Source organism: Capricornis sumatraensis, chromosome 8 (genome assembly GCF_032405125.1).
Source record: "Capricornis sumatraensis isolate serow.1 chromosome 8, serow.2, whole genome shotgun sequence".
In the NCBI taxonomy this organism is placed as follows: Eukaryota; Metazoa; Chordata; class Mammalia; order Artiodactyla; family Bovidae; genus Capricornis; species Capricornis sumatraensis.
In genome coordinates, this window is record NC_091076.1 from 61,317,318 (window position 1) to 61,339,815 (window position 22,498).

Genomic DNA, 22,498 nt, shown 5'->3' on the forward strand with positions numbered 1-22,498 from the left:
ACCTCTTTCCCTTTGCACCACCCTGCACAAATACCTGTAGGCAAACAAACCACTCTCCAAAGTTTTGCTGGCCTGTGTACAAGCTTTAATCTCCCAAGCAATGATGATTGAAGCATGAGCTTCCAAAAGTTTTCTAGAGAAGCTAGTTATAAGGGGAGTTCTTTTTTAACAAAAATTTTTTGGGCCAGGTGGCATGCAGGACCTTAGTTCCCCGAACAGGGCTTAGGAACACACCTGGATTGGAAGCACAGAGTCTTAACCACTGGACCATCAGGGAAGACCTGGGGAATTATTTTCTAAGAGTCTGAGTTGGTCTTGTTTGTCACACTATTCAAATCATCACTGAAACCAGCTGTATGTAATCCATGTGAATTATTTTAATAGTTAATTCAAGAATGTCCATGGCACTATACAAAAAGCAAAATCATGAACATTAAAGCTGAGGGCAGGATTGTATGTATTATGTCCACAAAGAAAAGGAATTTGTCTTTTATTCTCAATGACTGCTAATCATACTACAGAGAATAACAATACTAAAATACTTCATCCTCAGTAAATTAGTCTTCCTTAGAAAATTCTGATTGTACAGGTAAAATATAACATTTATAGCTTTCATTTAAAAATACAAATTTTCAGAAAAAATTTTAAGATTTTTAGAATGGGAATTATAAAAGTCAATGCTAAAGAAAATTCTACTTTCAGATAATGTATATCTTAAAATATTATGAAAAATACTCTTTATTGTGAAAAGAATGTCTGGAAAGAATACCTGAATTCCTGTAAAACCACTAGTTGTATTACCCAATTGTCGTTTTGGTAACATTAACAAGAAAACACATTTACAATTTAACATTGCCATCGTAAGTCAAATAAGGATAGAATAAATGTTTCATATGCATTTGACTGAACATCACTTATATAGGATCTTTCATTTAATATTTTGATAAACTGGACTATACACTTAAGTATTAACTATATTACTCTAAAACCATTTGGGAACATTTTCCTTAACTTCCAGCCCTGAAAATCCATTCTAATGTCTTTACCAGTAGTCACTGTAACCAAATAAAATTAGTGTTTTGTGGCCTTAATATTAAGTTGAAAACTTAATATATTTGAAGGTGTGATGAAGTGGCTCCATCTTTCCATTTGTTTATATGGTCTGAAATCACAGTTCTGCACAGCGGACATGTTTTTTCTCTGTTAAACCATAAGGTAATGCACTCTTCACAAAATACATGCTGTAAGGGAATTAAGAACTAGATTTTATAGTTGGTAACATTTTAACTTTAAGTTCATCACATTGCAGAAAAAGTTCATTTTACAACAGAGACAACAAAGTATAACATTCAAGAACATAGAGAGCAGTGTTAGTGGCAGAGACAAGTATTCTGACTCGTCCTATCCACCTAACCACATTTAATAAAATACAAGTTATGTTTAGGTGATGACTTTAAGATCAAGGATAATGACTAAAAGGGGCTTCCCTGGTAAAGAATCTGCCTGCCAACGCAGGAGATGAGGGCTCAGTCCCTGGTTGGGAAGATCCTCTGGAGAAGGAAATAGCAGCCCACACCTGTCTTGCCTAGGAAATCCCACAGGCAGAGGAGCCTGGCTGGCTATAGTCCACGGGGTTGCAAAAGACTCAGACACAACTTTGCAACCAAATGACGACAACATAATGACTAACAGCTTAATACAATCTTTGAGAGTTAGAGGAATAACAGGAAATGGCCTTATACAATCCAGTAACACGCTGGTATTCTTAAAGACTAGTATTCCATTATTAAAAATGGTCTGTTTCCCAGTCACTGTGGTATCCTGTCTGCAGTCCATATACACTTCTACATAAAAACTATTAGAACATAAAGGACAAAACTTAGCTAACCTACCAAACCCCTAATCACAAATAAGAAATTCATAGTATGTGCCCTGAATGCTAGTTTCTGCTAAACAATATACATATTTCTTCCTGAAAATTAACATAAATGTGACTTTTGCAAGTCCAGAGAAGTGCTGTATTAAGGTTGCTTAAAAATAGTTACCTGACAGATGAGAAGAATTGGCTTTTGAAATTCAGCTTGACATATTGAACAAATATCATCCACGTCTGAACACTGTCTCTTGCTGGCAGGGACTCCGTAACTCTATAAAGATAAGGTTCTGTTCCTTAAATACATAGGCGATACTGTATTTCTCAAATCTCCAAGGAACTAGGCATTTGAAAACTTTCCCAAAGGATATAAACATTTCAAAGCTGACCTATGTATGCAGAATCATGTCTGCATCAAGGTGAACTCATTACATTATACATAAATAGAATCTTGGAAGATTGTTAGATTCCCAAATAATGATAGTGCTTGAAATTCAAATGGTTTAAGAGACCAAGCAATGTAAAATACAAGAATTATGCAGTCTATATTCATGTACTATGTAACCCAGTATTGCCAAATTGAGCCACTTACTACCTATGACACTGGTTTAAAGTCAATGCTGAGCTTGGTTGGCTGAACGTAACTCATGTAGAGACTGCTTTAGATTTCTGTGCTCCACACTGGAGATCGATTCAATAGGTCCAGGTATACCAGAAGGTAACCCAGAAATCTAATTTTTGAAAGCTTTCCACATGAGTTCAATATGAAGAAGGTTTTGGGGGACCACTAAACTGTCCCACCACTAAATCTAAAAATAATTTTAATTATCTTTATCACAAAAACTAGCATTTAGTACTAGCAAAGAATGATAAAATTTTACAAAAGAACTGTAATTGCAAAACGTTACTTGGATAGTGCTCTACTGTCAACACAAACCTTTGAATTTCCTTTTTTAAAGTCCTAAAAAAAGTTTCTGATCTTGTTAAGATCTTATAACTTCCTTACAAATTCAGTAGAATTTAGTCATTAATGGGGTATGACAAAATGTTATAAATGAGATCATCTTTCTGTAGAAATGTGGAAAATGTAGCTGAGGAAAAGAACACCCAAGTTTCAGTCATAGTCATGAGACCAAAAGTGACATGACTTAGCAACCTGAGGCTATGATCTAAACTTACTTTCGAAAGTTAACAAAATCAAAACTCAAAGGATATAAATTGAAAATTAAAATTTTTTGAGATCAGTGATGTTAAAGATTCTAGAAATAAGATACTGATGATCTTGATGCCAATTTCCCTTTAGTAAATGCCATTTAGAAGAGTACACTGCACATGTATATGCTGACAAGCCTTTAAAACAGCACTCTTGTCTGGCACAATGCAGACTCCCTTCAGGTGAAAATATCCTGATGATGACTGCCATTTCCAGGGCAACATTAAGGAACATGAGAATCTCAAGAACAAAACAGAGTGTTGATGACTGTGATAGTCTCTTAATGCTTCATGGAGAAAATACCAAAGGCATTTCAGCTCAAGCTCATTAGATTGACTGCTACAGCAGAAGCCTAGTACAAACATAATCAATCGATTATATACTCCATAGCTAAATTCAAAAGCTAAAGTCTGGATTTTATTGTATCTTTTAAGGAAAGAAATCTGAATAGGATGCAGTGAAACTTGTTACTGTGTTACTATCTTAGGGAAAGGGTGCCCTGGCCAGTTTAGTCCACTTCATTGGTAAAATCCTGTTTTTTCAAACACACATTATTAGACTGGCATTCTTGTAAGTCAGAGTCTCTTGAGTCCTGACCACTTAACTGCTGAAGTACCTAATGGACTCTATAACTGAGAATCAAACTCTGAAATCTGGTGATCACACTTATATACTGAGAACCTGAGGCTAATAAATAGCAAATGAGCCATTATCATTTGAGCTATGACAGACACCCTTTCTCTACAGTTTGTTACATCAGTAGAATCACTGATGTATAATAAAGTTATAACTGACAATGGAATCTCAAGTTTAAAGTTTATTGATACTGTCAAGAACTTATTTGTGCATATGGAATTCAGTATTGGGGAAATGTTTCCAGTAAGAAAATTCCAAGGGACATGATTTTTGGTAGTAAGCTTTCTTCATATACACAATAAATTATAAACAGTTTCACAGAAGCTGAATAGGAGTTAATGAAAACACACAAAGCCACTAATTGTGGATTAAAAGAGGAACAAAAGTTCATATGATTTTTGAGGGAATGTTTATAAAAGGTTAAAAATGTCAGGCGATCTGAAAGGGCAAGAGGCACACTCAAATACACAATTACTTCATCAACTATCAGGTGTTGTCAATGCACAAGTTAAGAAACGGGTCACAGAAATAAAACCTCTTTATCATCATAACCCCAAGTGCCAAAGTACTAGAAGTATTTCTAAACAATCATGTAATATAAGTCTGCATTTGTAACTGCTGAACTAAACCAATTTTACAATGAAAAAAGGTAAAAAGTTTCCTATGATAAAAAATACTTACTGGTCGTGTAACAAATATTCGCAAAACCCGTCTGAAAGTTCTCAGGTGTCCAAAAAAGTCCAGAAGCTGAAAGGCAAAATAAATCCTAATTCATTAATTCAAAGAGCCATCTCTGTTAAACTTAGAGATTAATGCTAATATCAAATACTGCTATTAACAATGCTCATTGCATATCACAACTAATCATTTCATTCTAAATATAAAGTCCAGTTACGGGATATTTTACTCAACTTATCAATTTCAGCCAACTCGTAACCAAAATGAAGTACATCTGAATGCCTAGAGTTACAATCTGGTCAAGACAAAGATATACTTAACTAAATCAAGGCAATTTTACCTGGTTCACATGTCCTTAACATATTTAAAATTTCATAAAATGACTAAGTTGAGGGGCAGGACAAGATACTCCACTAGTTTGAGAATTATGTACCTGATAGATGCTACTGATGGGGGTGGGTATGTTCTCTTCTACTCATTCTCTCCCTTAGATACTGCATGCTACATGGAGGTCCACTCCCCCAATAAAATCTGAGAACCACTGGATTAAGATAAAGATACCTATTTCCTTTTCTCCATTTCTAAGTATAGAATCTGCCATTTATTTCAAACTAGTGATATGAAGATTATAAAACAGTTAAAGACAAAATCAGTTACAGGTAAAATCTGTAAACATTATTACATGAATCATTATAAATGACAAAATTTATTATGTTACCTACTTTTAGTATGAGGTAGAGTAAAGCCAGCAATATCCCAAGACTCCATCTAGTTACATTACCAAACTCCCCATAGCTTATAAGGTAACGAAACCAAACTGGTATGGGAACAAAAGTTCGGTAATACTGACATAATTCTTCTAAAAGCATATACCAATAACCCTAAAAAGGAAGAAAAAAGAAAACAGAGCCAACAAAGCTACTTATATACACAGCACAAATACTCCATATTGGACTGAGGGCATCATGAGTATATGGCACAACAACACAACTATAAAATTAGTATTCATAATGATTATGACTGACAACCTCAACTTGGTTCTTAGATGTTACAGTCACTGGTTTGTTTTCAAAAAATTTCTAGAGTGACAGTGTTTTATGTACAATAAAATATCTTGCTGACTACAAAAATTTAAAGTTTTAACTGAATATGAAAAAACACCAAATAACTGCATATAGTCAGTTATCAATTATCAATAATGCCCCAGAGGAAAACAAGTATAAATGTAAATATTTTCCCATATATGATGGGGGGACTGATTTTTAGATTATTCCAAAGCAAGTATTGTATTATTGATTTTATTGGAAGGGATATCTTGTTTCAATAGGTCTGAGATAATATAATAATTAGGTTATTGAGCAAACTGGAAAATTATAAAAAGAATCATTTAAATGGATGAGATGGTTGGATGGCATCACCAACTCAATGGACTTGGGTTTAGGTAGACTCTGGGAGTTGGTGATGGACAGGGAGGCCTGGCGTGCTGCGTTTGATGGGGTCGCAAAGTCAGATGTGACTAAGTGACTGAACTGAACTGAAGCACTGATACAGTTTGCTAACATCTTTCCAATAAAACATATGAGCTTACCTTAGATTTAAAAGGCATGATGAAACAAGGCACCAATAAAATAAGGCATTTTAAACCCATGAAGAGGAATTTCAGAATGAAGTCTGTAATTCCAACAACCCAAAGTACTTCCCAGAAGCTTGAATAGTCCAAAGTAGGATTTAAAAAAATTAAGCTACCAAGAGAAGAAAAACACAAAACTTACTAACAGCAACATAAAAAGATAAAAACATCAAAACTTACTAAAAGCAACATAAAAAGATAAAAGTGCTGACAGGGGTTCTAAATTTGCTACCAAATAATGTGTAAAAAATAGGAGTTTGACAAGATGCTAGAGTTTACGTAAACAGATTATTTTGGTTATTTTAAAGAGACTTTTAAAATGTTTTAATTTCAAATCTTTCCTCCTTAAAGAAAACAAAGTCTTCCTAACTTGTCATGATTGACATCCTCTAGCCTGTAATCTAAAAAATTCACAAATAATAGATATCTGTCATTCTCTTCTTAACCAACTCCAGTCAAGATTCTCATCCCTCCTTTCCAGTGAACTGCTTCTGTCAAGATCATCAACTCCCTCCCTCTTGCTAAACTTGAAGGTCACTTTCCCCCCTTCCTGCCTTGAAATATTTTCTGCCTGGACTTCTCGACACCACTCTCTTCGAGTTGCTCTCACATGTATGGTCTACTTGTTCTTAATGACTGCTTCTTCAGTCTCCTTTGCTGCTACTCTGGCTAACTGTGGGCATTGTCCAGTCCTAGGCCTTCTTCTCAGTCTATACTTTTTTCCCTGGTTCGTCTTATCAAGTTCCATGTTTTTAAAATATCCACCATGTGCTGATAACACCAAAATTTACAGCTCTAACCTCTACTCTGACTTATGACAAATAACTATAATCATTTTAACAGTTCTACATGGCCTCTCTAACTTAACATGTTCAAAACAAAATTACTGATTTTCCTTCAAAACCACTTCCTTCCCCAGTCTTTCCTAGCCCAGTAAATGGCACCACCATCCAGCCAGTTGCATAAGACTAAAAAACCCAGGCATTACCCTTGATTTTTCCTCTCACCCACCCACCCAATCCAATCTGAGTGGTATCAGCTACACCTACAAACTATATCCTAGATTTGTCCACATCTCTCCAATACCACTGAAACCCAGATTTCTAGTTATCTGATTAAAGCTGAAAATTCAGAACACTTCCATCTGACATGGAAACTGATCAACTACTGTTCTTTAGCAAGTTTTCTTCTAAAAACAAATATCAAGTGTTCTCATCACATGTACACACAAGAAGGTAACTAAGGGAGGTGCTGGATATGTTAACTTGATTGTGGTAATCATTTCACAATTTATACATATATCAAAACATGTTGTATATTTTAAATATATACAATTTTTATTTGTAAAAAATAAAAAAGGTCACCAACAATAATCTAATGGTATTTAGTAACTATTGATTATATAAGTAAAAATTTTAGTATCAAAAGTTATTTATTGAGCACTTGCTATGAGGTAAGGCACTGGGTATAAAACATGAATAAATCACTTTAAGCTCACTATCCTGGAACTAGACAAATAAGTAAAACTTGAACTCCAACAGTAAGTATGTGCAAGTAAAACTTTACAAAGTGCTATGGAATATATGATTATATAAAAATATGTGATTGTGCACTTGGGCCTCTAATTACCTGTAGTAAAGTGACTGAGAATGAAAGGTGTAATATAAAAGAACAGAAGATCCTGCTAAGAATACCAGTAACCAAGCACACTGAATCTTTGAGCACCTTTCCTGAAAAATAAATAATTTTATAATTTATTACTTTGAATTATGCCAGAATTTTAAATATCATTTATCTATTTTATGACTAATTTATTAACTTAAAATGTTTAATTAATTTCTCTTAATAAAAATATAGATTTGTTAAATTGTACATATCATTCTATTTTATATAGCTTTAATGAACAAAACAACACAAATTTAAACAGATTCTTAAAATACAAGCTTCCTCATTGTGTAACAACATTATCTATGTTTCAAAGCCAAATCTTCTACAAACTGACATAAAGAACCCACCTAAATGAAAACTTTACTTCTGTAGCTCCCTATATTTGCCTTCCTAACAAAACAGGCGTGTAGAAATCCATTAAGTTATCAGGGTTTATAATTTTAAAAATTCTCATACAATTCAGTAAGAATAATTTGTTTTTAATCTGTTTTATAATTAAGTTTTAATTACTAGTTTAATTAAAAGTTTTACTAGTTTTAAACCCTAAATTAAACTTTTATGGTTTGATAGGTTGTAACTACAAATTTTCAGGTCAAAATATATGATTCTTTACACAGACATAACCCTTCAAAGTTGCTTGAAGGTGAAATTTTATAAACTAATCCTGTTTTCCCAATAATTTACAATAGGACTCTGACAATTATTAAGAAAAAACTTCTTGGGTTTAGTTTTAAATAAGAGAAATCTAAATAATTCAGTACCCATTTGTTCAATGTACACTTTTAAGTATTTTAAATCTTAGAGTACAACGGCTGAAGTTTTAAATAATGGCGTGTAGTCAAATTAACTTAAAACATGAAGGCACTTGACAAATCAGACCATATGGTGATCTGTCTAGGTTTTAATCCGTCTAGTTTTTATTTATCAGAAACCCAACATAGAAAGAAAATACGGTGAAACAATTCAGTATTAGGACAAATCATTTATTCCAGGTCATTTAGGTAACATTTAATATATTATGGATGTTCAATTATACCTATGTAAATTTATCAAATAAACTATCTTAATTCCTATTTCTCTCCAAATGAGCATATAATTCTACAGGGAAAAACATTTAATGATTTTTTAGTTGCTGGTTATACTTACTCTTAGAAAAACCTGATTTACAATGCTTTTGTTTGCATATATAAAAGTTGTAAGCAGCCCAATTCCAAGAGAAATTCCTGTTAGAAAATAAGGTCCAGTTAATTGAAATTAAAAAAAAAAGAGCTAACACAATGACATGATTTTAAAGGAAGCATATACAATTTTAAAAGCTAACAGGAAATAAGAAACTGAAATATATGAAGTAGATTACCAATAGACAGAGAATTAGCTGAATATAGCAATGAAACAACTCAATGCTTTATCATACCCTACCTGTTATATGCTGCATAACAAGTTTGACACCCAGAATCAAAATATATGGAAGACTCTTCTGCAACCACTTGAAGAGATACCGGAATTCTGAGAAGGAGCTGCTGCCGTGATCTCCATACTCCGTGTCGCTATCATCAGGTTGCCTGGCTTCACTGTGGGAGTGACTCCGTAAGCGACTATGTACACATCCATGGGTACAGCTGTGGACACCTGACCTTGTATTTCTGGAGCTTGGATTTTCAGCACATTCTTTTGGTAGGGAGCTTATCTGGATATGAACATCTCCAGAATAAAGACAGGAAGCTTCTCCTGTCAGTCTTGTTTGGACACACTGGGAGGCTGAGGCATCCTCACTGCCTGCAGCACCTGAAGGGCTGTGCAGTTGACTACAGTTGGCTTGCATGGCCCTTGAATACTTGTTCTGTGATTTCTTTGCTTCAGGGCTCTGTCTCCTAAAAATCAAAGAGCAGAAACTATTCTAAGTGAACAGTTAAGTACAGGCAATATGTGGCTCACTTGGAATTGGTTATTCGCTAAAGGAGAGGCTGGTAATCACAGCAGATGAGTTATTTTCAGATTATCTAGCACTCGACACTAGACGACTCCTTCCTCCCCATTGACGCGAAGGCTCTGCTGCCCTATGCAAACTATCTTTCAGGGAACATCTGCTACAGAAAAAGTTGTGCTTCAGATGCCTCCAGTTCTCTGACAGAAGGAACTGGCAAAATACTCAAAGTATGGGTGCCCAGCAGATGTTAATAGTACTAATAGTATTCATTCATACTAGAACACTCAGTACATTTACTCCGCGCAACTAGAAGAGTGAATCTGTTTTTTTAATGCCTACAAAGACTAGGAAGAAAACATCAAATCTTAACTCCGTATTAAGCAACATCATGCGTAACTGATACTAATAATAAACATTTCATTTAGGTGACCTACAAATTTCCTTTTATGCTGAAACAGCTTTCCCGAAGCTAATAAGAAAAGTTTCCAATAATAATTAACACCAAGAAATCTTACTCTTCCCTGCCACTCTCAAAAATATCTTTAAAATAAGACTTTGGGAGTCACCGTGTAATTGCTAAATGACTATTCTGAATAAAGATAATTACGTAGTCTGCACATTAAAAATGCGACTCTGGAGAGGTGGGAAATCCGGAAAGAAAACATCGGCATCCAAAGATCCCTAAATGACGAGAGTGGGTGGCCGTCAGAATCCAGTTGAAAAGCAGAGCCTTTCTGCCGTTTCCGTAGGAGGAAGCTGGGGTTAACGTCAGGGCAAGTTCCGTGTCATTCTATTTCATTTCTACGTCTGAAATTTTTTGTTTTCAGTGACTGTTGGGCGGTTTGGTTTTTAGTGCTCTTCACCAAAGGCTTTCACCGATACTCCAACGCCACGACTGCCCTTTATTTCCTCCAATCTCTGGAGACACCGACGCCGGATGGGTCAGTTTCAGCCTCTTTTTCCAGAAATAAAACCCGAGAACCCTCCCACTTCCCTGCAAGCATGAAGCGAGAAAGGGAAGAAAAGTAAAATGCAAACGGCTCTTCCGGAATCTCCAGGACAGATTTTTCCACCCACGTTCGAGCTTCGAATGCCTGTTATTCTCCCCAGAGCCCATTTCGCCGCGGCCCCTCTCCTCCTTCGCCCGCTTCCCACAGGCCTGACCTCTCATGACGATGAGCGGACCGAGGCCCAGGCAGCGACGGCAGGAACAGCGAGAAACGCCGTCTCGAGGCCTTCAGTGAGAGCCATCACCTTCAGACCCCGTCGCCGGCAGCTCTGGCCCAGCTCGGCGACGGCGCGCGCGCTCCCGGACGTCCTCACGTGCGCGCGCCCCGCCCCCGCGCGACGCGCCGAGGGCCGGGCTGCGACGGCGGGGCGGGGCGGAGGCCGCCGGGGGGTGTGGGCGGTGAAGGGAGGCGTGCGGCGGAGGACCGACCGCCGGCGTCGGCGTTAAACAATAAGCGTACGTGCGTCTGTTTGGGGCCTCCAGAACCTGCCCTCGAGGGAGGAGCCTGCAGTTGGGGGCCGACCTGGTCCCGCCCCGGCTCGCCCGGCCTCTGGAGGCTGCTCTGGCCTTTGGTCGCTTGGCTCGCGTCGGGCGACTCGTGAGGTAGAAGAGCCACGTTGGCGAGGGTCGGCGCGCCCCTGAGAGGGCGGGACGGGGCGGGAGCGTTCTGGTGTCTGCCACCTCAGCTGACCCACTTGTGAAGTTGTAACTGAACTGGGTTTTTGTTACATTCCTAAAGTTGCTCTGTGAGAACGAGGCCCTGGCGAAACCTGAGATCAGGAGCAGAGAGAAGTGGGGGATGGTTTGGGAGAGAAGGGGGTGGTGTAAGTATCAATAGAAGTTAAGAGTTTAAAAACCCTGTGGGGTGTAGAGAACGCTGTACTATCTTCGCGGTAATTGTTAACCTAAAACTGTTCTAAAATAAAAGACTTATTAAGGAAAACTTTAAACAAAAGAAACAAAAAAACCTTGCCTCTTGTTCCCGAGCCAAAATATATTCTAAACGATATTTAATTGTATTCTATGAATCTGCCCCATTCGCGACAACTACCAATAGCCTTTCTACTTTGAACCTTAAGTTTTTATCTTTAATTTCTAGAAGTTGACGTCAAGTAAATCTTGGTGGTCTTTCTATAGGTCTTGAAATTAAATGTAGGTCTTGAAATTAAATATTCCATGCCGCTGGTGAGCTGTTCAGTCCTTCCTCACTAGAGGGTAAATTTCATACATACGCGCACATGTCATGAATTGAAAATCTAGTGGGAAAAGTGATACTTTTTTTTTTTTCTTAATTTGGTCTCGATTTAAATGGGGTCTTGTGATTTAAACCATTTGAAACTATTCACAACATGGCTCAGAGGATAAGGAATCTGCCTGCAGTGGAAGAGACCCAGGTTGGATTCCTGGGTGGGGAAGATTCCCTGGAAAAGGGAATGGCCACCCACTCCAGAATTCTTGCCTGGGAAATCCCATGGACAGAGGAGCCTGGTGGGCTGCAGTCCATGGGGTGGCAGAGAGTTTGACACGACTGAACCACTAACACACACAGCTTACACAACATGTTTGCCCGTTAGTTTGATGGCGTGTGAATTTTGAGGCTCCTTAATCATGAAATTGTGTGCACCTTATTTCCTCGTGTATCAGAGTACAGCTGAAATCACTATTTAACCTGAATTAACCACTTTGAGGATATACTTAAATCAGATTATTTTTATTACCAAACCATTTCTTTTGGTTAAAAAGGCATTCCCCCTCCTTCCCACAACAGGTGTTAGATCTACTTCCCATTGTCAATTAAGATATTACTAGATATTTTTGTTTGTTTTGGTTTTCATTTTCTGTTTGTTTTTTGATATATGGCTCCATGAACTTCACAAAGTCTTCATGACAAATTAGGTTCCTTTGTCAGAAAGTCTTAGTCCATTTAGGCTGCAGTAAGAATATAGCCTGGATGGCTTATAAACAATTTATTTCTCACAGCTCAAGAGGCTGGGAAGTTCAAGATCAAGGTGTCAGCAGATTTGATGTCTGGTGAGTTCCTGCTTCCTGGATTATAGATAGTATTGTCTTTGGCTGTGTCCTCACATGGTGGGAAGGTGGTGAAGCTTTGGAAACTCTTTTATAAGGGCACTAATCACCTTCACGAGAGCCCTTTCTTAATGCTCTAATTATCTACTGTCTCCACTTTATACTTTGCCAACAAAGGTCAGTCTAGTCAAGGCTATGGTTTTTCCAGTAGTCATGTATGGATGTGAGACTTGGACTGTGAAGAAAGCTGAGCGCCGAAGAATTGATGCTTTTGAACTGTGGTGTTGGAGAAGACTCTTGAGAGTCCCTTGGACTGCAAGGAGATCCAACCAGTCCATTCTAAAGGAGATCAGTCCTGGGATTTCTTTGGAAGGAATGATGCTGAAGCTGAAACTCCAGTACTTTGGCCACCTCATGTGAAGAGTTGACTCATTGGAAAAGACTCTGATGCTGGGAGGGATTGGGGGCAGGAGGAGAAGGGGATGACAGAGGATGAGATGGCTGGATGGCATCACCGACTTGATGGACGTGAGTTTGAGTGAACTCCGGGAGATGGTGATGGACAGGGAGGCCTGGAGTGCTGCAATTCATGGGGTTGCAGGGAGTTGGACGCGACTGAGCGACTGAACTGAACTGCACTGAACCTCTTTATACTATCACATTGTGGATAAGGTTTCAACATAGGAATTTTGTGGGGGACACAAGAATTAGGTATGTAGCAAAGGCTGAAGCCAAGCTCTGGGTTATAATGAATTTTTAAGGAAACTTATTCATGTAGTATATTATATTATTCCTACTACACCATGGATATTTTTATTTTAAACTTTAACATTTAATGGGAATTTAGGAAACAGAAAAAATAGACTCACATAATCCAGCTACCACAATGAGGCATCAATATATTTTAGTACACTGATAATTTTAGTACATTTGCAAATTTAGTACATTTATATACCTTAATATAATGTTTAAATATTCATTTTAACATATTTATAATTTATTGAAGGTATGTTAGTTCATATTGAAAGTTTTGGTATACTTGAAACCGCATTCCACTCAACTGAAAAGTAACATTTGAAGAAGAGTACTGAGTTAATGACAAGATTTGACAGTGATAGACTTATCTGATAAATTTTCTTTCCACTGTCACCTAGAATGTTGGAAATGGATGTTTTAATTGATAAACTCAAAAACATTTGTTGAGTACTTACTGTCAAAAATTATAGTAGATTGTTGGAGATCTAGACATTAAAAAAGACATAATCCCCATCCCACAGTGAAATATGTGGTTAGACAGGTCTTTAAGCAAGTAATTATAGTGTATTGGAATAAACACTGTAATTGAAGGTTGTGTGAGGTGCAGTGGATGCAAGAAGTGGGAGCATTTAACTTTGCCAGGCAAGAAATGCCTTATTAAGTCTGTGATATTTAAGATGAACATTGGACTTTTCCTGGCAATCCAGTGGTTAAGACTCTGCACTTCCATTGCAGGGGTCATGGGTTCATCCCCTGGTCAGGGAACTAAGATCCCATATGCTGCATTGTGTGGCCAAAGACAAAAAAGTTGCATATTGAAGATTAAGTTGAAGTTTACCAGGACGTAAGTAGTAATAGGACATTTTAGATGAAAGCAGTATGTGTTAAGTCATGGTATTGTAATTGCAGGAATTGAGAGACTTAGTTTTTTTGTTTCTGAAAGAGTAGGGTGCATATGAGGGAAGAGTAAGAGTAAATAGGGGCTAGAAAATGAAAGATTTTGTGGGTCTCATTTAGGAATTTATAGTTTATTCACATGGTCAAAGAGAAGCTATTAAGTTTCAAGTAGCAGAGTTATGTGGCCAGATTTGTAGTTTTCCAGAAAAATTCTCATGCTAGTAACTTACAGCAATGCAAGCTCAGCTGGGAGACTGTTAAACAAGTAGTAGAGTAGGACATGAGAAGGTCTTGAACTTCTTAGTGAAGTGGGATTCTAGAGGAAGAATGAGTATGGAGAGATACAGGAGATAGAGTCAGTTGGATTAAGAGTGGTAGATAGTTACACTTCTCTTCTCGAGCTAGTTTTCCATACCTGCTGCTGCTGCTGCTGCTGTCGCTTCAGTCGTGTCCCACTCTGTACGACCCCATAGATGGCAGCCCACCAGGCTCCCCTGTCCCTGGGATTCTCCAGGCAAGAACACTGGAGTGGGTTGCCATTTCCTTCTCCAGTGCATGAAAGTGAAAAATGAAAGTGAAGTCACTCAGCAGTGTTGACTCTTTGCGACCCCGTGGACTGCAGCCCACCAGGCTCCTCCATCCATGGGATTTTCCAGGCAAGAGTACTGGAGTGGGGTGCCATTGCCTTCTCCAGTTCCCATACCTACCAGGACCCATATCCTTGGGTAGGCTTTTTCCAGGCTAACTCATGCAACTTACTCTGGCTACTGAGATACTGGGATGAAAGCAGTTGTAATTTAGCAGAGGCTTGCAAAACGTTTGCATGTTGGGACTTGCCCTCTTATTGCTGGCAACTCTTCTATCACCATGTAATCAAATTAGGGCTAGCCTCCTAGAAGATGAAGGACTACTTGAAGAGAGTCCACAGGTGTCTCAACCATCTTGGCCTCCTCAGTTGTGGCCCCAGACACGTGTGTGAGACCATCCTAGACCATCTAACCCCAACTAAGATGATTCAGACCAGAATAATCAGCCAATCAACCCACAAATCGCAGGAAATAATAAATATTTTGCTTTAAGCCTCCAGATTCAGAGCAGTTTCTTTCATAATAAAAGTCAACTGATACCCTAAGTGACCAAGTAGATGTGAAGTGGGAAAGAAGTGTAAGATGAACCCCCAGTTTGTTCCTTGGGTGGATGGATAAATCAGTTGGAATGTTATAAATATGAGAGCAAGTATAAATATTAGAATGAGTCATAGACCATAGGAAATGCATTTTTTAATAAAAGGCCCAAGTTTGGGGGGATAACAATATCTTCAGCTTTGGAAGTACTCAATCTTAAGATTCCATGGGTCATACAGGTGAAGATATCCAGTTGGCAGTTGAATATAAAGATCTGGAGACAGAAAACTTGGAGTAAAAGCTGTAGCTGTAAATAACATTACTCATTCTCATTTATTAGTTTTTGGAACTCTTTTCCTTGGTATTTTAGACAGTGTTGTCTACAAATAGAGACAACCTCTTCCTTTTCAGTCTGTGTGTCTTTCTTTATCATTTTTGCTCTAACTTTCATCACATGTTGAATAGGAAGGGTTCATGAATATTCATTGCAATATTCATTGGAAGGACTGATGCTGAAGCTGAAACCCTGGTACTCTGGCCACCTGATGCAAAGAACTGATTCATTGGAAAAGACCCTGATGCTGGGAAAGATTGAAGGCAGGAGGAGAAGGGGATGACAGAGGATGAGATGGTTGGATGGCATCATTGACTCTATGGACATGAGTTTGAATAAACTCTTGGAGTTGGCGATGGACAGGGAGGACTGTCATTGCCTTGTTCTTGATTTTAGGGGGAAGGCATTCAATCTTTCACTATTAGGTTAGCTGTCAATTCAGTTTAGTCACTCAGTCGTGTCCGACTCTTTGTGACCCCATGAATTGCAGCACTCCAGGCCTCCCTGTCCATCACCAACTCCCAGAGTTCACCCAAACTTGCATCCATTGAGTCAGTGATGCCATCCAGACATCTCATCCTCTGTCATCCCCTTCTCGTCCTGCCCCCAATCCCTCCCAGCATCAGAGTCTTTTCCAATGAGTCAACTTTTCGCATGAGGTGGCCAAAGTACTGGAGTTTCAGCTTCAGCATCATTCCTTCCAAAGAAATCCCAGGACTGATCTCCTTTAGAACGGACTGGTTGAATCTCCTTGCAGTCCAAGGGACACTCAATAATCTTCTCTAACAAACACCACAGTTCAAAAGCATCAATTCTTCGGTGCTCAGCTTTCTTCACAGTCCAAGTCTCACATCTATACATGACTACTGGAAAAACCATAGCCTTGACCAGACGGACCTTTGTTGGCAAAGTAATGTCTCTGCTTTTGAATATGCTATCTAGGTTGGTCATAACTGTCCTTCCAAGGAGTAAGCATCTTTTAATTTCATGGCTGCAATCACCATCTTTGATTTTGGAGGCCCCCCCCCCCAAAATAAAGTCTGACCCTTAGAAGGATGTAAAAAGCCAGAAAGCACAAATTACACTGAGAAACCTTAGCCAGAATTGCCTAGGGTGATAGCTAGATAGGTTAACCAAGGTAAAGATTCACCAAGAGGCCAAGGTCTTCTGCCCAGACCCCCAAAGCTATATACACTTGTGTGGGTAAAGTGGTCAGGTCTAGAGAGATTTCTGAGACTTCCTTAAAACAGAGCCCCATGCACTGTGGTATGGAAACCCATTTATAAAATGCTAATTTGGACTTTAATCAAATTGAGAAATTATAGAAATAGAAGAGTTGATAAGATTATAAAATTAGAAGGTTTTGTGCAAAGAAATTGTGTCTCCTTTATCTGAATGTTTTATGGGAAAGAATATTATGTCTGACTGGGGAATGTCTCCCCTTGCTGTTGTTTTAAAACCAAAATCTGTTGATGAAGTCAGGATACAGGCTACAGCTGGGAATGTCAGCATTGGTGGGGTTAAGGGGAAAGTTTGAAGAATAGTATGTTTCAATAGGCTTTATATGAAGTGGTTGGGTCTTTTACCTTGCTTATATTATCGTGATTAACATTTATTTGGGGAACATTTCACCTACAAAGTATTTTAAAACTGGAACAAACGTAAATCTGCCTTTGAAGCAATATTATTTGGTTAAATGGAAACCAATTAGATCGCCTGAGTTCAAACTACATAGAGTACTAACTGGAGTGCTGACGTGGACAAATTCTCTGTTCAATAGCTGTGTATGGAGCATAGACTGGGCTTATTGCAAAAGCCTGTGTGCACTTCCCAGCTTTGAGTACTAGGACTTTAGTTTAGAGAATTGCTATCTGAGGGGCAATTACTGGCTTGCTATCAGACATTAATCAAAACAGCCCATATGCCTGAAGGATAGAAAATAATCTTGAAACCTGAACTAACTATGATGTTTTTGGATGGCATCAGAAAAGCACTCTGTCAGGGAAGGCAATACCCAGAAGAGTTCCATAATAACATGGAAATGGTTTATTCAGCATCATGCTACCTGCGGAATGCAAAGATCATGTACTCAAGAGCCGGGAACCTCTTTTCCCCTAGGACTGACTTTGAAACTATATGAAGAGCTGCCAGATTGTGGTATCACTTGAACAGTACCCTAATAAACAGCTCTCAACTGATTATCATATGTGAAACAGATCGCCAGTCCAGGCTTGATGCATGAGACAGGGTGCTCAGGGCTGGTGCACTGGGATGACCCTGAGGGATAGGATGGGTAGGGAGGTGGAGGGGAGTTCAGGATGGGGAACACATGTATACTGTTGGCTGATTCATGTCAATGTATGGCAAAAAACACTACAATATTGTAAAGTAATTAACCTCCAATTAAAATAAATAAATTAATAAAAAAGACATATTACTAATTACAATGTGTAGGACTTATTTATATCAAGATTCAAACTGAGAAAAATGAGATAAAAATTTTGTGACATTTAAAACAACATTAAAACAAATTTGAACACTGGCTGAGGAAAAAAAAAAAGAGCTGCTTGGTTTATAGATGGCAGTTGTAATATAAACAGATAACCACCCTGATCAAAGGCCACTACTCTGATCAAAGAGAGTAAAAACAAAGCAGCAAGATGGGCTGAATTGCATGCTGTTTCTCTAGCAGTGGTGGGAATTGAAAAATGCTAAAAGCCTCTATGTTTTAGTCTTTACCAACTTATGAATGATGGCCAATGAAGGGCAATGTTAACCTGATCTATTAAAGGGATGCCTGTATGGGGCACCTCTGTGGGAATCACTATAGATATTTGAGGGGTACATTGAACCCAGGTCTCCCACATTGCAGTTAGATTCTTTACCATCTGAGCCACCAGGGAAGCCAGTAGGATATGTCAATACCTAGCAGAAGAACCCCCTTCCTGGACATTTTGAAATTTTTTTGTGTGTGTGATACTCCAGGTCCTATGAAAATCATCTGAAGCATGTTGACTTCTCTCGTTTTTTTCAGCACCCAGTCATCCATTGGATTGAGACTGTAAGGTCTGTTTTGTCCTTTCCTCCCCCCACCCCTCCACCATGGGTTGCGGTGTCAGGACAGTTCTGTCCTTCCTCTGTGCTACTCAGGGATTTATTTCAGACTTGTGCTTTGCATCAAATGGTTCAGTTCTCAGGGACTTTGCTACTTGTGCTACTCTGGAGTGTACCTTGAAAATGAGTCCTAGACATATGTTGGTTCATACACAGAAATAGAACCCTTTTTCATGTTCTCTTCTCTTAGATACTCCTCAACTTCCTGCCCTGTTCTGTAGCTAGAATGATGGGGTTTCTTAAGGAATTGAAGTTGCCTGTGCCACAGCAAGAGGAAACCAGAGAGGAAAAAATGGGGATTTCTCTCCCACAATTCTTTGAACCCCAGGGACCTGTTTTCTTAGTCCTCTGTCCACAAAGACAGGATTTTTCTAGGAGTTTTAGTTGCCTGTGCTGCCACTGTGACAGCTTCACTTGGGCACTCATCCTCAAGTAAAACAAACACACACATATGCATACACACACAAAGGAGAAACTCCTGTATGGGCCCCTTCTCCAGTTTGGACTCTTTTCCTGAATATTGCTTGTGTTGATTTTTTTGTTCAGGTAGTTGCTTTTTGTATTTTATCCAGAGTATTTAGTTATAATTAGCAGTTAGGACAAGCTTTATTGGACTATACCTTCTTGGCTGGCACTGGAATCTCTAAATATGTATTTCTTAAAATAGGCATTTAATGTCTGTCTCTTCTATTACATGCAATGTCAGCAGGGACTATTTTGGCTTTGTGCATTACTGTATCCCCATGCCTAATATAGTTCTTGGCATATGCTAAATAGCCAATAGATATTTATTTAATAAGTGAGTAAATGGACCATTTTCAGACCAAATCTTATTTGATGTTTTTTGCAGCATTCTACACTAAGGATTGTTCTCACCATGATTCTTTCTTGCCTAGGCTTCCATATTATTGTATTCTACTGGTTTCTCCCCTTCTCTAGTAATTTTTTATAGGCAAGTTGCTACGTCTTTATGATTCTTACAGGTTCAGAAAATGCTTGTAAAAGGGGGACACCTACACAGTCAGCCCACAGAGGCATAGGTACAACCTTAGTAATAAATGCTCAATCATCATTTCACCATCCTAGAACAGAGTAGGTATCTGTTAATTATGTGGTGCCATACCTTTGCTCAACAGATTCTCCAACTTGGGGATCTGGCGAAGGGACTGAGAACTCCCAGGGAATTTGACTTCGAAGGCAGTGGGATTCATTATAGCACTTGCACAGGACTGGGGAAACAGACTCTTGAAAGGCACAAACAAAACTTTGTATGAACAGGACCCAGGAGAAAGGAGCAGTGATCCCACGAGAGACTGAGCCAGACTTGCCTGAGTGTTCAGTAGTCTCAGGTGGAGGCATGGGTCGATAGTGGCCTGCTGAGGGGTTAGAGATGCTGAATACAACAGTCCTGGGAGCCACAGGGTGTGCTGGCATAAGTCTTTCTGAAGGAGGTCGCTGTTACCACCATTACCCCTACCACAGTTTGGCCTGAGGCCAAACTACAGAGAGAGAACACAGCCCCACCCATCAAGAGAAAATTGGATTAAAGATTTACTGAGCTTGGCCCTGTCCATCAGAGCAAGACAGATTCCCTCCCGTCAGGAAGCTTCCACAAGCCTCTTATCATTATCCATCAGAGGGGAGACAGAATGAAAACTACAATCACAGAAAACTATCAAATTGGTCACATGGATCACAGCCTTGCCTAACTCAGTGAAACTATGAGCCAGGCCATGTAGGGCCACCCAGGATGGACTATGGTGCAGAGTTCTGACAAAACATGGTCCACTGGAGAAGGGAATGAAAAACAACTTCAGAATTCTTCCAGTCCTGTGGCCACTGCTGAGTTTTCCAAATTTGCTGGCATATCAACAGCATCATCATTAGGATTTAAAATAGCTCAGCTGGAATTCCATCACTTCCACTAGCTTTGTTCATGGTGATGCATCCTAAGGCCCACTTGACTTCGCATTCCAGAAAGTCTTATCAATATGCTTGCCTTGAGAACCCCATGAACAGTATGAAAAGGCAAAAATAATGACACTGAAGATGAAGTCCCCAGGTCAGTAGGTGCCCAATATGCTACTGGAGAAATAACTCCAGAAACCATGAAGAGGCAGAGCCAAAGCAAAAACAGCACCTGGTTGTGGATGTGACTGGTGATGGAAATAAAGTCTGATGCTGTAAAGAACAATATTGCATAGGAACTTGGAATTTTAGGTCCATGACTCAAGGTAAATTTTAAGTGGTCAAGCAGGAGATGGTAAGAGTGAACATTGACATTTTAGGAACTAAAATGGACCAGAATGGGTGAATTTAATTCAGATGACCATTATGACTGTGGGCAAGAATTCTTTAGAAGAAATGGAGTAGCCCATAGTCAACAAAACAGTCTGAAATGCAGTACTTGGGTGCATCTAAAAAATAATATAATGATCTCTGTTCGTTTCCAAGGCAAACAATTCAATATCACAGTAATCTAAGTCTATGCCCCAACCACTAATGCTGAAGAAGCTGAAGTTGAGTGGTTCTATAGAGACCTACAAAACCTTCTAGAACTAACACCAAAAAAAGATGTCCTTTTCATCTATAAGGAACTGGAATACAAAAGTAGAAAATCAAGTGATACCTGGAATAACAGGCAAATTTGGCCTTGGAGTGCAAAATGAAGCAGGGCAAAGGTTAACAGAGTTTTGTCAAGAAAATGCACAGGTCATAGCAAACACCCTCTTCCAACAACACAAGATGACTCTACACATGGACATCACCAGATGGTAAATACTGAAATTAGATTGATTATATTCTTTGCAGGCAAAGATGGAGACACTCTATACAGTCAGCAAAAACAAGACCAGGATCTAACTGTGGCTCAGATCATGAACTCCTTATTGTAAAATTGAGACTTAAATTGAAGAAAGTAGGGAAAGGCACTAGGCCATTCAGGTATGACCTAAATCAAATCCCTTATGATTATGCAGTGGAAGTGAAAAATAGATTCAAAGGATTAGATCTGATAGAGTGCCAGAAGAACTGTGGATGGAGGTTCATAACATTGTACAGGAGGTGGTAATCAAAATCATCCCCAAGAAAAAGAAATGCAAAAAGGCAAAATGTTTGTCTGAGGAGGGCTTACAAATAGCTGAGCAAAGAAGAGAAGGAAAGGCAAAGAAAAGGAAAGATATATCCATCTCAATGCAGAGTTCCAAAGAATAGCAAGGAGAGATAAGAAAGCCTTCCTCAGTGATCAGTGCAAAGAAATAGAGGAAAACGATAGAATGGGAAAGACTAGAGATCTCATCAAGCAAATTAGAGATACCAAGGGAACATTTCATGCAAAGATGGGCACAATAAAGGACAGAAGCACTATGGACCTAACAGAAGCAGAAAATATTAGGAAGAGATGGCAAGAATACACAGAAGAGCTATACAAAACAGATTTTAATGACCCATATAACCACCAATGTGTGATCACTCACCTAGAGCCAGACATCCTGGGGTGTGAAGTCAAGTGGGCCTTAGGAAGCATCACTATGAACAAACCTAGTGGAGGTGATGGAATTCCAGCTGAGCTATTTCAAATCTTAAAATATGATGCTGTTAAAGTGCTGCAC

General features: G+C 38.8%; 1 protein-coding gene across 1 annotated transcript; it reads right to left on the reverse strand.

Annotated features, from left to right (window-relative positions):
- Positions 1–377: 377 nt before the first annotated feature.
- RNFT1 (ring finger protein, transmembrane 1) lies at positions 378–10,912 on the reverse strand. Its single transcript, XM_068977565.1, has 9 exons — positions 10,790–10,912; positions 9,118–9,569; positions 8,845–8,921; positions 7,660–7,760; positions 5,989–6,142; positions 5,123–5,281; positions 4,404–4,469; positions 2,046–2,147; positions 378–1,241 (listed from the first exon to the last, which is right to left on the reverse strand). Exons 2-9 carry the CDS (start codon positions 9,518–9,520, stop codon positions 1,107–1,109), a joined length of 1,197 nt encoding a protein of 398 aa, XP_068833666.1. The 5' UTR covers positions 9,521–9,569; positions 10,790–10,912; the 3' UTR covers positions 378–1,106.
- Between the last annotated feature and the right edge of the window lie 11,586 nt (positions 10,913–22,498).